The 15046-nt window shown below is 47.5% G+C and overlaps 1 protein-coding gene across 1 annotated transcript in view; it reads left to right on the forward strand.

Moving 5' to 3' along the window:
* The window catches only part of FABP7 (fatty acid binding protein 7), a 178077-nt gene that overhangs the window by 13763 nt on the left and 149268 nt on the right, over positions 1-15046 (forward strand). The window contains exon 2 of the mRNA XM_069235412.1: positions 7307-7365. Within this exon, the coding sequence (XP_069091513.1) occupies positions 7307-7365 (59 nt within the window). The remainder of the gene's footprint in view (positions 1-7306; positions 7366-15046) is intronic.

The following is a 15046-nucleotide window of genomic DNA, read 5'->3' on the forward strand; positions in this document are numbered from 1 at the left end:
TCAGAAATGCACAGGTTTGGTAGGTTTCCCTAGGTGGCGGCTGAGCTAGAGGCCAAAATCTACAGGTAGTCACTTTGCTAAAAACAGCTCTGTTTTCTGTGATATGTCCACGTTGTGTTTTGGGGCATATCCTGTCGCGGGCGCTAGGCCTACCCACACAAGTGAGGTATCATTTTTATCGGGAGACGTGGGGGAACGCTGGGTGGAAGGAAATTTGTGGCTCCTCTCAGATTCCAGAACTTTCTGCCACAGAAATGTGAGGAACATGTGTTTTTTTAGCCAAATTTTGAGGTTTGCAAAGGATTCTGGGTAACAGAACCTGGTCCGAGCCCCGCAAGTCACCCCTCCTTGGATTCCCCTAGGTCTCTAGTTTTCAGAAATGCACAGGTTTGGTAGGTTTCCCTAGGTGGCGGCTGAGCTAGAGGCCAAAATCTACCGGTAGTCACTTTGCTAAAAACAGCTCTGTTTTCTGTGATATGTCCACGTTGTGTTTTGGGGCATATCCTGTCGCGGGCGCTAGGCCTACCCACACAAGTGAGGTATCATTTTTATCGGGAGACGTGGGGGAACGCTGGGTGGAAGGAAATTTGTGGCTCCTCTCAGATTCCAGAACTTTCTGCCACAGAAATGTGAGGAACATGTGTTTTTTTAGCCAAATTTTGAGGTTTGCAAAGGATTCTGGGTAACAGAACCTGGTCCGAGCCACACAAGTCACCCCTCCTTGGATTCCCCTAGGTCTCTAGTTTTCAGAAATGCACAGGTTTGGTAGGTTTCCCTAGGTGGCGGCTGAGCTAGAGGCCAAAATCTATAGGTAGTCACTTTGCTAAAAACAGCTCTGTTTTCTGTGATGTGTCCACGTTGTGTTTTGGGGCATATCCTGTCGCGGGTGCTAGGCCTACCCACACAAGTGAGGTACCATTGTTATCGGGAGACTTGGGGGAACATAGATTAGCAAAACAAGTACTATTGCCCCTTGTCTTTCTCTACATTTTTTCCTTCCAAATATAGGAGTGTGTGTAAAAAAGACATCTATTTGAGAAATTCCCTGTAATTCACGTGCTACTATGGTCACCCCGGAATTCAGAGATGTGCAAATAACCACTGCTCCTCAACACCTTATCTTGTGCCCTTTTTGGAAATGCAAAGGTTTTCTTGATAGCAATTTTTTACTCCTTATATTTCAGCAAATGAATTGCTGTATACCCGGTATAGAATGAAAACGCACTGCAGGGTGCAGCTCATTTATTGGCTCTGGGTTCCTCGGGTTCTTGATGAACCTACAAACCCTATATATCCCCGCAACCAGAGGAGTCCAGCAGACGTAACGGTATATTGCTTTCGATAATCTGACATTGCAGGGAAAAGTTACAGAGTAAAACGTAGAGAAAAATTGATGTTTTTTTCACCTCAATTTCAATATTTTTCTTTTTCAGCTGTTATTTTCTGTAGGAAACCCTTGTAGGATCTACACAAATGACCCCTTGCTGAATTCAGAATTTCGTCTACTTTTCAGAAATGTTTAGGTTTCTGGGATCCAGCATTGGTTTCATGACCATTCCTGTCACTGACTGGAAGGAGGCTGAAAGCACAAAAAATTGCACAAATGGGGTATGCCCCAGTAAAATGCCAAAATTGTGTTGAAAAATTGGGTTTTCGGATTCAAGTCTGCCTGTTCCTGAAAGCTGGGAAGCTGCTGAGTTTAGCACCGCAGACCCTTTGTTGATGCCCTTTTCAGGGGAAAAACCACAAGCCTTCTTCTGCAGCCCCTTTTTCCAATTTTTTTGAAAAAAACGAAATTTTCACTGTATTTTGGCCAATTTCTTGGCCTCCTTCAGGGGAACCCACAAAGTCTGGGTACCTTTAGAATCCCTAGGATGTTGGAAAAAAAGGACGCAAATTTGGCTTGGTTAGCTTATGTGGACAAAAAGTTATGAGGGCCTAAGCGCGAACTGCCCCAAATAGGCAAAAAAGGGCCTGGCACAGGAGGGGGAAAAGGCCTGGCAGCGAAGGGGTTAATGTATTTGAAGTTTAACTGGTACAGAGACTAGGTACACCATTGAACAAACACTTATTCCACACTTAGACATCATATGCAGTTTGAATTAATATTAAGTTGTCTTATGTACCACACAATTAATATCTTAATTTGTTAACCAGGGCAGATGATGTGGTTTAGTCCATTCCGACAGTGTGAGATGAGACAAAAGCAAACACAGATGTTCTGTTGCTGCTGCCATTACAGGATTAGTGAGGGTACGGCAGAATGGAAAATCATTGTCTACACATTCCTATAAGTTGTTCCCACTATGTGCACATGACACTATGGGTCACATATTTGACAAAGTGGCACAGTGGAGCACAGCAAGTGACCTTGCTGTACTGCACTGCATCACTGGGAAATGGCAGGAATGCACACTATTCAATATATAAAGTACATTCCTGTCCTGACCCTGCATTGGCACACAATGTGCTTCCTAGCACAAACACAGGCACTTTTGCACTATTGTGCAAGTGTGCCTGCGTTGCATGCATGATTGTTTTAGTGCAGGAAGGTTCACTTTCCAGCACATAAACAATCCTAAGAGGCATATCTCTCTGTGTGCCACAGGATGCAGCACACATAGGAAGCAGAAGTAACTTCGACAAATTACATCATTTCTCCTTGTTACACATCACTTGGTAAAGCATATTTATTTCAGGCATTCCCAGGTTTACCATGTTTGGTATTCATGATGTGTCATCAAACATGGGAGTTGCTTGCACACACCCACACAACGCATATGGAACACCTCCCTTATTCACATTAATGCAACACAGCCTTTGTCGCATGACTCCCAATTTTGTACAACATTCCAAGCCACACAAAGTGGCTTGGCATGTCCTCAAATATCTGACTTATGAGTCTGCATCACACATGTACCAAAATGCATGGTACTAGTATGAGGAACACCACTCTTACATATGCACCTACCTCCATCAACAAACACAGAGATTGCTATTATGTCATACATTTCTATGTGTTTATTGGTAGGTTGCATACTTCAAATGTACTTACCAACAAGTAGGCCATTCCCATATCAGTCCCATATCAGCCATTCTGGAATCTCTCAATGATAATACTGTGCCTGAAGATCTAGGCAACAAGTGCACTTACAGGATATTTGGCCAACATATTGGTAAACTTTCCCAGATGGTCCATGATGTCCTGGGCGTTCATTGAGTAGGTATGTTTGCAGTTCCAGTACAGGTGTGAGGTTTCTGCTGGGGAAACAAATGCACATGTGTGCAATCCATGGCACCCAAGACATGGGGAAATCTGGCAATGTCATAGAGGCCTTGCTTGGTCCCCAGCTGTTGTTGGTGGGTCTTGGGGAAGAGGCGGTACTGAGAAATGGGGCGGATGATGGCATCTAGGACCGTGGGTAAGAAGGCAGAAAATGATGCCTGGGATAACCCTCTCACTCTTGCTGTTGTGACCTGGAAGGTGCTAGAGGCAAGCATGTAGAGGACAACCATCAGTTTCACCTGTGGAGGAATGTTGGTGGGCCTGGCAGTTGGTGGCAGCAGATGCGCTGCTGAAACACAAGCTCCCTCCTCCTTCGCTGCCTATGTGGTGGTCGTATGCTGGCGACACTGAGCGTCACTTTTTTTGGCGCTCTGGTGGCACAGGGTACAGACCCATATCTAAAAGGCCACGCAAAGCCATTTGCATGGCTTTTCATGACGTCAAAGATATGGTGTAAGGCAATGCAGTGCAAGCCTTACACTGTGTCAGGGGGTCGATCCATGGGCGTTGCTGTGAGTTTACCCACGCAATACCCATGGTTTTTGACACATTCCCAGATTTACAGGGCAATGTAAACCTGGGATTGTGTCAAAACCTTATGCCTCCCCAGAGCAGACGCAATGAGGGCAAATATATTTATTTCTCCTCGTTTTTCCCTCTTTCTATGTGTGCTGCATTCTGCCTCCATGGAGTGTTTTTGTGTTTGAAGGTGACCCTTCCCCATGGTGCAAGAGTGCCTGGATTGGCACTAGGCAGCAAATTGTGCGCCAGCACAGTGGGAAAGGACAGAAATGCACTGTTTTTTGTAAATACAGTGCATTTTTGCCCTTTCCCTGTGGCGCAGGGCAGAGCAGTAAGGTCACATGCTGTGCTGCCCTGCACCACTTCTTGTAAATATGCCCCCATATCTTTTTGAAAAATCCATTACATCTGTAAACTGGGTGGCACAGACACTGTAGAATAGGTGAATCAAACTGTCTCTGTGCTTCCCTAAGTGTATGTTGCATCTGTAACACATCATATGGCAGGATTCTGACAGATTGACTGAATAAAGATATTGGGCAGAATAGCGAATACAACAGCGTGGCACATAGGCCCCAGGAGCAATCTTCATATGAACATATGACTGTGGTGGACTTTCAGGTTTGTATCCTGGTAATAGCTGTGACAAATGAAGTGTGATTAGCCAGCTCCGGATTTCTACCTTACTGTGTGCTGCCTTGTTGCCTGCTGTCCCCCTGTCTGGGTGACGAGGAATACACATGTACTCCTTGAACTAAGACTAACTCCAAGACCCATGTGCCAGCCTACCTGTTATTAAGTAGCAGGGGCATGAACGAATATGCCCACCGAGATTTCCCACCTTCACACTGCCCTCTGTCACACAGACCTACCAAGTGCTGCAAACCCAGTCCATAGCTCTGCCAAGTACTATGCAACACTGGGTGTAGTAATGCATAAATATGACATACTTTCGGCATCACCGCAGCGATCTAAGTCCATTCAACCCTACTACAAACCACAAATGAAAGATAAACTCAAAAATGTCTCAATATATTATTATAATTACTTGGTTCCGCTCACAATAAATTGTCACTCAATATGGCACACCTAAGAAGGTAAAATGTCACACATAAGCACACTATGACCACTAAAAAGTCACACAGTGGATCCTCCATTATAGGCCAGTTTCCTGGGTCAGAACGCACGCATTAACCATGTTGTGCAGCACATTGCACCAGTTGCAACCCGCGCATCGACCGCAATGCGTGCAACAGAATGCATAAGTGCTAATGCACTGTGCGTTCATCACGCAATCGCAATTTCTTTACCAATGCATCATAAAAAATGAAGTAATTGTCAAAAACAGGCAGGTTACACCTAGGAAATGATGCAATGAGTGTGGCTGTATAACAGGAAGTTTGAAGTTACTTTCACTTTCTCTTACTCTCTGTTAGTTTGTGATGGGTGCTGGTGGTGTTTTTGAGAGTCTCTGTGTGAGTGGTGATTGTTTGGTCTTGTCAATACGTGCTCTTCCTGTCTTATATCTTTGTAATACATTTTTGTCCTTTTTCATTGTTTTGTCTAGTTATTTGTCACTGTACTGTTGGGAGTTTGTCTTTTTGGGGTTTCATCTGTATGGGGTATTTATAGTTGTTAGGGGGCGATATTTTGGGTTTGAGTGTGTTTGGGAGGGATAGGGACATGTCTGGGAGGAGTAAGACGTTTTCACAGGCAGAGTTAGGTGTACTGATCTGGTTAATCGTCCATTACCTGCCCCAAGTGCTGGCGGCCAAGGGTAGGTCAGCCAGGACTACCGAGCCAATGATAGGAAAGATCAGTGGGAGCGTGTGCACTGGCATCCAAATCAAGCATCAATGGGCTGACGTGGTGGCACGGGAGGCTGACCTCATGAACCTCTCTGGACTGGAAATTGATGGACCCGTAGGAATGTATGTATGTTCCATCTGCATTTAGTGACGTAGCTAGATCAGTAAGGCCAAACGGAAACATGGACTGTACTACATTTGTTTAGTTGTTTGTTCATAGTGCAAAGTGGAAAATGTATAGCAAAATAAAATATTACAAGGAAATGAAGGTAACTAAGGGAACTATGTGTGCCTTGGAGTGGCTACATTAAGCAAACGTAAAGCAAGCACAGTGGCAATCGCTCGATTGCACAATTGAGCTGTTTAATGGTTAATGGGTGGTAGTTCTCAATGAAAATGCATGGAATTATGAGCATTTCCTTATGTAACATACATGAATGACTAGGGAATGATTTTAAATTGCCAGAGCACCACTGTTGAAGGCTAAGCAGGAGATCTCTGTCTAAATTCCATATATGTGACATCTTCCACGTGTGCTGCATTGTGCTACACATGTACACAGATTGATATGACTTATAAATATCTACATGCACAGAACTGTGAGTTTTTCAGGGCAACACCAAAACCCAATGGCCCTCATTATAACCCTGGCGGTCGGTTACCGCCAGGGCTATAGTGGTGCTAGTACCGCCAACAGGCTGGCGGTACTAGTCACCATATTATGACCGCGGCGGTTTCGCCGTGGTAACACCGCCGGGAACAGCAGTATACCGCCATGGCGTTTCCGGCGGTCGTAATCCACCAGGGTAGCGCTGAAAGCAGCGCTGCCCTGGGGATTTTGACTCCCCTTTCCGCCAGCCTGTCCATGGCGGTAGACACCGCCATGGACAGGCTGGCAGTAAGGAGACTCGGGGTGCCTCTGGGGGCCCTGGCATAGCCCCGTCGCGCATTTCACTGCCTGAAATGCAGGCAGTGAAATAAGCGACGGGTGCTTCTGCACCCGCTGCACATCAGCATTGCCGCCGGCTCTATTACGAGCCGGCAGCAATGTTGATGTGACTTTTCCGCTGGGCCAGGGGACGGTAACACTGTTACCGTCCGCTGGCCCAGTGGAAAAGTCATAATAGGGAGCCAGACATACCGCCTGCACTGGTGGTATTCTGGCTCCTGCAGGCTCGGCTGTCTTTTGCAAAGACCGCCGAGGTTGTAATGAGGGCCAATATCTGCTGACAAGCCATGCATCCTTGCACAAAGTTGGAAAGTACAAAGATTTACCACTGGTTACACACCAGTGCCAATATACCCTTATATGGCTTTTAAGAGGTCACATACAGTATATACCTGTCCTTTTCCATAAAGGCAACACTTAGTTATTCCGAGGGTCAATATTGTCACTCATGCGTCATGGTACAATGGAGTCTGACACGATGTTGGCCAGAATGACTAAGTACATCACATGCCTGAGGCATGCTTCAGGCATTTGATGATGGATACATCTGAACTTCATCATCCAGCCAGCTCAGGCTTGCAAACAGATTAGCTGTGTCGAATAATCTTGTCATATTTAGATATGTGTGTTTAAGCTGCTATGTAAAACTGAAATTCTGGGATAGCACACTTTGTAAGATATAAATGTAAGTATATGTGAAAGCACTATTTACAATGCAATGTTCAAAATAATGTCTTCTAGGTGGACATCTACATTAACACAAACAGAGATGGATACCTATTGGGACCCCTGTGCTACCAGTAAGTGTCATTAGTACATGTATGTAACATTTTGACATCTATGTGTGGTCTATGTGACATGTAACATTGTGATGTGTTCTCGGAGGTAACAGTCACCTACTATCAATTTGCGATCAGTGTGCTAAACACAAAAAAAACCTGCCCACAGATTCATTTGGAATGAGCATGGAGGAATTTCATATTGAATGTAGTGGGTACGTAAGCAGGCCCACAGGACTAAGCATCTTTATATTTGTGTGAATGTTCGCACATCTATAGCCATGTCGCTTTGGGCACAGTAACCATGATCTGGTACATAATCTGCATGTATTCAACACAAACAAATTAGGTCATACAACAAATGGATCAAACAAAAAATATCATGGTTCAACGTATGTAACAGCACAGTGAAATGTGTGTTGATAAGCATATCTGGGCAGGGGTCTGTTGCATATGTCCAAAATTGTGTATTACACAGGTGCAGATGATATGCAATATCAATACACAGACACTGGCCCTCATTCTGACCTTGGCGGGCGGCGGAGGCCGCCCGCCAAAGTCCCGCCGTCAGGTTACCGTTCCGCGGTCGAAAGACCGCGGCGGTAATTCTGACTTTCCCGCTGGGCTGGCGGGCGGTCGCCTTCAGACCGCCCGCCAGCCCAGCGGGAAAGAGGCTTCCACGATGAAGCCGGCTCGGAATCGAGCCGGCGGAGTGGAAGCTGTGCGACGGGTGCAGTTGCACCCGTCGCGTATTTCACTGTCTGCGCAGCAGACAGTGAAATACATGTAGGGGCCCTCTTACGGGGGCCCCTGCAATGCCCATGCCAGTGGCATGGGCACTGCAGGGGCCCCCAGGGGCCCCGCGACCCCCCTACCGCCATCCGGATCCCGGCGGTCGGACCGCCGGAATCTGGATGGCGGTAGGGGGGGTCGGAATCCCCACGGCGGTGCAGCTAGCTGCGCCGCCGTGGAGGATTCAATGGGGCGGCGGTACACTGGCGGGAGCCCGCCAGTGGTGCCGGTCCGACCGCGGCTTTACCGCCGCGGTCGGAATCCCCATTGGAGCACCGCCGGCCTGTCGGCGGTGCTCCCGCGGTCCTCCGCCCTGGCGGTCAAAGACCGCCAGGGTCAGAATGACCACCACTGTCTGCAAGCATAAACAGGTAGATAACATGGAATCAGAGTCACACATATGTTCCATTAACATGCAGCATACTTTGCTCAGACATGCTGCATACGTTTGAGCTCTCTGGCTACACCATTTCAGTGTGACCGACCATAAGGGTGACCAAACATAACTGCTGTGTTCAACTAATTTGTTTGCAGACAACATACCTGTCCCTGTATCACTATGACAAAACAAAAGCCAAATTGTGAAAACAGTGTCAGCAGGGTACCCATCTCAACCTTACAAATTTTGAATATGATAGGTGCAGCACATGACTTGGAGATGAACACCATTCTTCATAATGAATGCATTTGACCCATGACAGACAACAAATGACATGGCTACATGTGTGTTTGTAAATTATCAAATGGACATCTAGATTTCCAAATTCTTAATCTACAACAAGGTATGGCTGTTGTAAACCAGCCTCAGGGGTACTTGAGCCTCCCTCAGAGTCATGGTAGGTGCAAGGGTCCTTACATTACATGCAACAAAGTTCTTGATCCGATGAGTACTTCAGCAAGCATACACACACTACTGAGATGCATTGTCTAATTAACAATGTGTTCAGCTGAACGCAGCCTTGGAATAATGTGTGTACAGAAACATGTTTAAGTATGACTCACCACGTTTTTGGCTACAATGGTGAACCAAAAGATACATGTCACATTTCAGTACATTTGCATGAGGGTAATAAATTGTACTCTACCCTGTCACGTTTTGCAGGAGACAAATGACAACCCCCATCCATGTGTTGGTTATCTGACACAGAGTAAGTGAAGCCAGAAATGTGTGCCTCCTTGTGTTACTCCAGATGGGGTATGCAGCGGTCAGGCACATATGATTGTGTTACAATGTCAGCCTATTTTCACACACATCACGTACAAGTACAGCTTGTGCTAAATATGTTTTTCCATTACCACAATATACATGACAGCTGAAGAGACCAGAACCTATGAAATGCAGCTGGAGTGTTACCGGCACATTAGTAATTTTTCAAAAGCCTACCGCAAGATGGCCAAAGTATATGAGTGTGCTAAGTCAGCCTGGAATGTCCCAAGGAGCACAACATTTACTGCAACAACAACAGCCACAAACCCAACCTCAGTGAGAACAAGCCAGCAACAGCCACCCCCAGGAACAGCTGCAGACACTCTTCCCAAAACCACACGCCAGGAGGCCCAGAAGATGCCACAAGTCACTATCCAAATACTGTAGTTTTGAGAGGATTAAAGAAAATAAACCTGAGGCTGGATGGGATTCAGAAGGAGCAGTCCAGCCTGTGGCAACACAATGAGACAATAGGGGAGGCACTGGTGCAGGTGTCCCAACTCAGTTGAGCTTTTTTAAGGTTTCCTGTTTGGTTTTATTAGAGTTAGGCATAGAGTTATTTAGTGATTAAGATAGGCTTAGTGTAAGTAGGTTTTAGCTTTTACATGTTTTCATAAGTAATAGGTTTTATATATTTTTCTCTGTTTTTCATATTTCCAGTGGGTGGCGGGTGGGGGGATTGATGTTTAGTATTTGTTTTAAAAAAACAAAAATATCAAATAAAATACAAAAAAAAATATATAATGTGTAGTTAATGTTTAGGTGCAGTTGCCATTTGTATTGTTCCAATCTATGTGCGTTAAGGGGGGTGGGGGCCGATGTTTAACATGTTATTTGTATTTAGTGCTTAAGATACGTTAGGATAAGTTAAGTTAGTGTAAGGTTTTGTTAACGTTAGTGTAGGATAGGCAGATGTAGGTAGTTTAGGATACATTTAGATAGTGTAAGGTACTGTTTAGGTTAGTGTGGGATAGGTAGTTGTAGATTGTTTAATTTGATTTCTTAGTTATAAAGAACAAGTTACTTACCGTTGGGAATGCATTATCTGGTAAAGACAATATCTGGCTGCAGATTCCTTACCTTTGAATTTCCCAAGCATAAGACTGGATCCGAAAGATTTTTGTGTGAGCAGTACCCCTCCATGTCGTCGGCTGGCTTTGTTCGGTTCCACATCGCGGCATCAGTATTGTTGATGCCAGAAGTGACGTGGAGGTCACCTACATAGGCACCACCCAGGCGCGCGGACGACAGTTACTTTTCACGACTTTCCATGGCAGAAGCGCAGAGCCATGAAGTGAAATGACCAGTATGAATCAAACTAGGGCCCTGATAAAGGAGCATTCCTGGCCCTCTAAATCTGTTCGCAGAGCAGGAAGACATCTGTAAGGAACCTGCAGCTAGATATTGTCTCTACCAGATAACGCATTACTGAAGGTAAGTAAATTATTAATCTAATAGAGACTTCTAGCTGCAGATTCCTTACCTTTGAATAGATACACAACTCATACCATCCTGTCAGTGAGTTGCAGACAAATTGACTACACTAAAAGGTCCTGCAGGACTGAATGGGCGAAATGACCATTCCTGCAGACCTGACTGTCTAGGAAGTAGTGTTTGGCAAATGTGTGCAGAGATGCCCACGTTGCTGCCTGACATTTGTCCAGGACTGGGAGTCCATGAGCCAATGCCGTGGTTGCGGGTTTTCCTCTGGTTGAATGGGCCCATAACACCTCAGGATGCTGCTTTTTAGCCAGAGCGTTGCAGATCTTGATACAGAGAATGAAATGAAATGGTTCACTTCTGTACTGTCCAACCTTTCTTCATTCCCACATACCCCACAAACAGTTGGTCGTCTATCCGGAACCATTTGTGCTGTCAAGGTAGAACGACGACGTTCGTTCTGGGTCCAGATGGTGAAGCTGCTCCTCTTCCTTAAAGGGATGTGGAGGAGCATAAAAGGTGGGAAGGGTGACAGACTGTCCCAAATGAAATGTGTTCACCACTTTTGGAAGGAAAAAAGCCCTAGTGTGAAGCATCACTTTGGAAGCACTGTCAAACAGAGAGGATTGGATGATAAAGCCGGCAGCTCACACAGCAACTGGGCAGATGTTATTTCCACTAGAAAGGCTGTCTTGATGGTAAGCAGCCAGAGGAAACAATTGTGCAGCGGCTCAAAGGGAGCACACATAAGAAAGGTGAGATCCAAATTTAGATCCCACTGAGGCACTATAAAGGGCGAAGGGGTAAACATATACACAAGCCCTTTGAGGAACCCATTTACAAAAGGGGATTGAAAGAGAGACGGTTGGTCAGGCAGCTGCTGGAAGGTGGACAGAGCATAGAGATAATGCTTAAGAGTGCCGAGAGCAGAGCCCTGCTGGGCAAGGGCAAGAATGAAGAGGAGAATATCAGAAGGAGAGTTAGAAAGAGGGTCAATAGACTTTTCTGTACAATATTTAAAAATGTTTTGCCATCAACAGGTGTATACCGTCTTGGTGGAGGTACACCTGGCTCACAGAATAACATTACAAACATCAGGAGAAAGGACAAAAGCTATCAACTGTCGCCTCTCAATCTCCATGGAAGATGAAGGAGAATTGACAGGTTCAGGTGGAGAACCCTCCCTTGCTGCTGCATCAGAAGATCCTCCCAAAGGGGCAGTTTGAGTGGAGGATTGATGCTCATTTTTAGAAGCTCGGAATACCAGACTCTCCATGCCCAGTATGGAGCCACAAGAATGACTTGGGTCTGGTCGTTCCTGAATTTCTTGAGAACTCTGGGCAGAAGTGATATCAGTGGAATGGCGTACAAGGGGCCTGAGTTCCGCTTGAGATGAAAAGCATCTCCCAGCGATAGCTGCCTTGGAAACTCCAACGCACAATACTACTGACATTGCATGTTCTCTTCAGAGCCAAACGGATGTAACCGAGGCTCTCCCCACTGCAGAGTCCTTACGCCACCTCCAAATAGAGAGCTCACTAGTGATCCGCTAGACATCGACAACTGAGTTTGTCCAAACTGGCGTTCAGAGAACCTACCAGGTGTTGAACCACTGGATTATGCCCTGCTGTTCCAGCCACTTTCAGAGGCACAGAGCCTCTTGACAAAGGGTCCACGCCCCCATACCACCCTGCTTATTGCAGTACCACATAGTGGTGGTGTTGTCTGTGATCACCTTTACCAACTTCCCCTTGACAGAGGGAAGAAATGCCTTCAATGCTAGCCAGATTACACAGACCTCCAGAAAGGTGATCTGGAGTCCGGATTCCGCCTCTCCCAGATGGCTGTCTGGTTGGGGAAGAGAGAGGAGTTTGCCTTTGACCCAACTGCGGTTCATCAGCTACCACTGCAGGTCTTTTTTAGTTCCCTCTGCGATCTGGACCATGTCAGAGAGACTCTCCTGATGCTGCACCCACTGGATTCACATCCCACTGCAGAGCCCGGATTTGCCATCTAGCATGATTCACTAGCAGGATGCAGGAGGGCATGAGGCCCAGCAGCCTCAGAGTCATTCTCACCAAAATCCTGGGCATAGGCTGAAACATCTATATCATAGCCTGAATATCCTGGACTTGCTAATCGGGAGGATAACCCAGAAACTGCACTGTGCCCAGAACAGCTCCAATGAAAGGGAGCTTCTGAGAAGGAGTCAGGTGTGACTTTGGCATGTTCATAGTGAACCACAGGAATTCAGGTCTGCCGTAGTCTGAAGGTGGGAGACAACAGCCTGGGGCGAGCCCACCTCCAACAGCCAGTCGCCAAGATAAGGGTAGACTGATACTGTATTCTCCTTAGATGAGCGGGACCAGTGTCATCATGGAAAACACCAGAAGGGCGTTGGTAAGGCCAAAAGGGAGCACAGTAAACTGAAAGTGTTTGTGACCTACCTTAAACCGCAGGTAATGCCTGTGGGCAGGCAAGATGGAGATGTGGAAACACACATCCTCTCGGAATAAAGACAAATGATCCTCCATCAGCTGTTCTTGAGTTGGCAGTATAGGGAGAGGGGAAGATTGTAAATGGTGGGAGTAGCCCCTCTGAATGATCTGCAAGACCCATTTGTCCGATGTAATGTACTGCCAGTGGAGGAGATGATGTTGGATTCCCCCACCAACTGGGCACCCATGGTCTTGCAGAACCAAGCTAGGAGTGCTTAGAAGCTGCAGCTGCCGGGGGGGTTGGTAGCGGAGGACTTCTGGCTACCAGACCCAGAGGGTTGGAATGCACCACATCCACATCCTCGCACAGCTTGGGAAGCTTGCACAGAAAAGTGAATGGCATAGGGCTGGCCCAGTGGCACGCCCCTTTCATATGCCATGAAAGGGGCAAAAGGCAGACTGGGGGCAAGGTGTTACTGAGAGGCCCAAGGACTTGGATGTAGCCCGCAAGTCCATGAAGTGCTTCAGCGCCAAGGCCCTCATCCGCCGCCCCGCCAAAGTCCCGCCGTCAGGTTACCGTTCCGCGGTCGAAAGACCGCGGCGGTAATTCTGACTTTCCCGCTGGGCTGGCGGGCGGTCGCCTTCAGGCCGCCCGCCAGCCCAGCGGGAAAGAGGCTTCCACGATGAAGCCGGCTCGGAATCGAGCCGGCGGAGTGGAAGCTGTGCGACGGGTGCAGTTGCACCCGTCGCGTATTTCACTGTCTGCGCAGCAGACAGTGAAATACATTTAGGGGCCCTCTTACGGGGGCCCCTGCAATGCCCATGCCAGTGACATGGGCACTGCAGGGGCCCCCAGGGGCCCCTCGACCCCCCCTACCGCCATCCGGATCCCGGCGGTCGGACCGCCGGGATCTGGATGGCGGTAGGGGGGGTCGGAATCCCCTCGGCGGCGCAGCAAGCTGCGCCGCCTTGGAGGATTCTATGGGGCGGCGGTACACTGGCGGGAGCCCGCCAGTGTTGCCGGTCCGACCGCGGCTTTACCGCCGCGGTCGGAATCCCCATTGGAGCACCGCCGGCCTGTCGGCGGTGCTCCCGCGGTCCTCCGCCCTGGCGGTCTTTGACCGCCAGGGTCAGAATGACCGCCCAAGTCTGCCTTCTCTCCGTAGAGGTGAGTCCCGCAAAAAGGCATGTCAATGAGGTTGACCTGGACATCCCCCGAAAAGAAAGATGTTCTCAGTCAGGCATGGTGCCTCAAGGCCACAGTCACCGAAACCGCTCTGTCAAGCGAATCAGTTGTGTCCAAGATGTGGCTCCCCTGTCCCTGCCAGTATTTGTCTATACCAGCAAGGAAGGCAGCACAGTGCTGACAAAGGGTTGAATGGATTCTTGGCAATGTAACGTCTCTACGGAGGGCACCCGTTGTTGGTATGTGTTGGAGTCCAACTTGCACTTCATAAATGCCATGATGTTAATGATGGTCCCTAGCTTGGTGGCAACCTCACTGGTGTCAGGTGTTGAGGAATGTTGTTCTTACCTCTGCCTCATGACACCAGCAATGTCAGCTAGGGACTCACCCATACTAATGAGGGAAGTGTAGGTGCCTTTATTTGCCTCAGTATCCTTATTAGGACTGAGGCACCTATGAAGTCCTTCTAGGGTGCCTGTAGGAGGCTGCCTGGTTTGTAGTGGGTACCTATTGTACCTACACCTTATACTAGGTCCAGTTGTTCCTTATTAGTGAAATGTAGGCAGTGTCTAAAAGCCAGGCTCTCTAGAGGCAGCTGTAGCTGAGCAACCAGGACTTATGCAAAGCTCATGTGATACC

This window comes from Pleurodeles waltl, chromosome 5, assembly GCF_031143425.1.
Source record: "Pleurodeles waltl isolate 20211129_DDA chromosome 5, aPleWal1.hap1.20221129, whole genome shotgun sequence".
NCBI lineage: Eukaryota > Metazoa > Chordata > Amphibia > Caudata > Salamandridae > Pleurodeles > Pleurodeles waltl.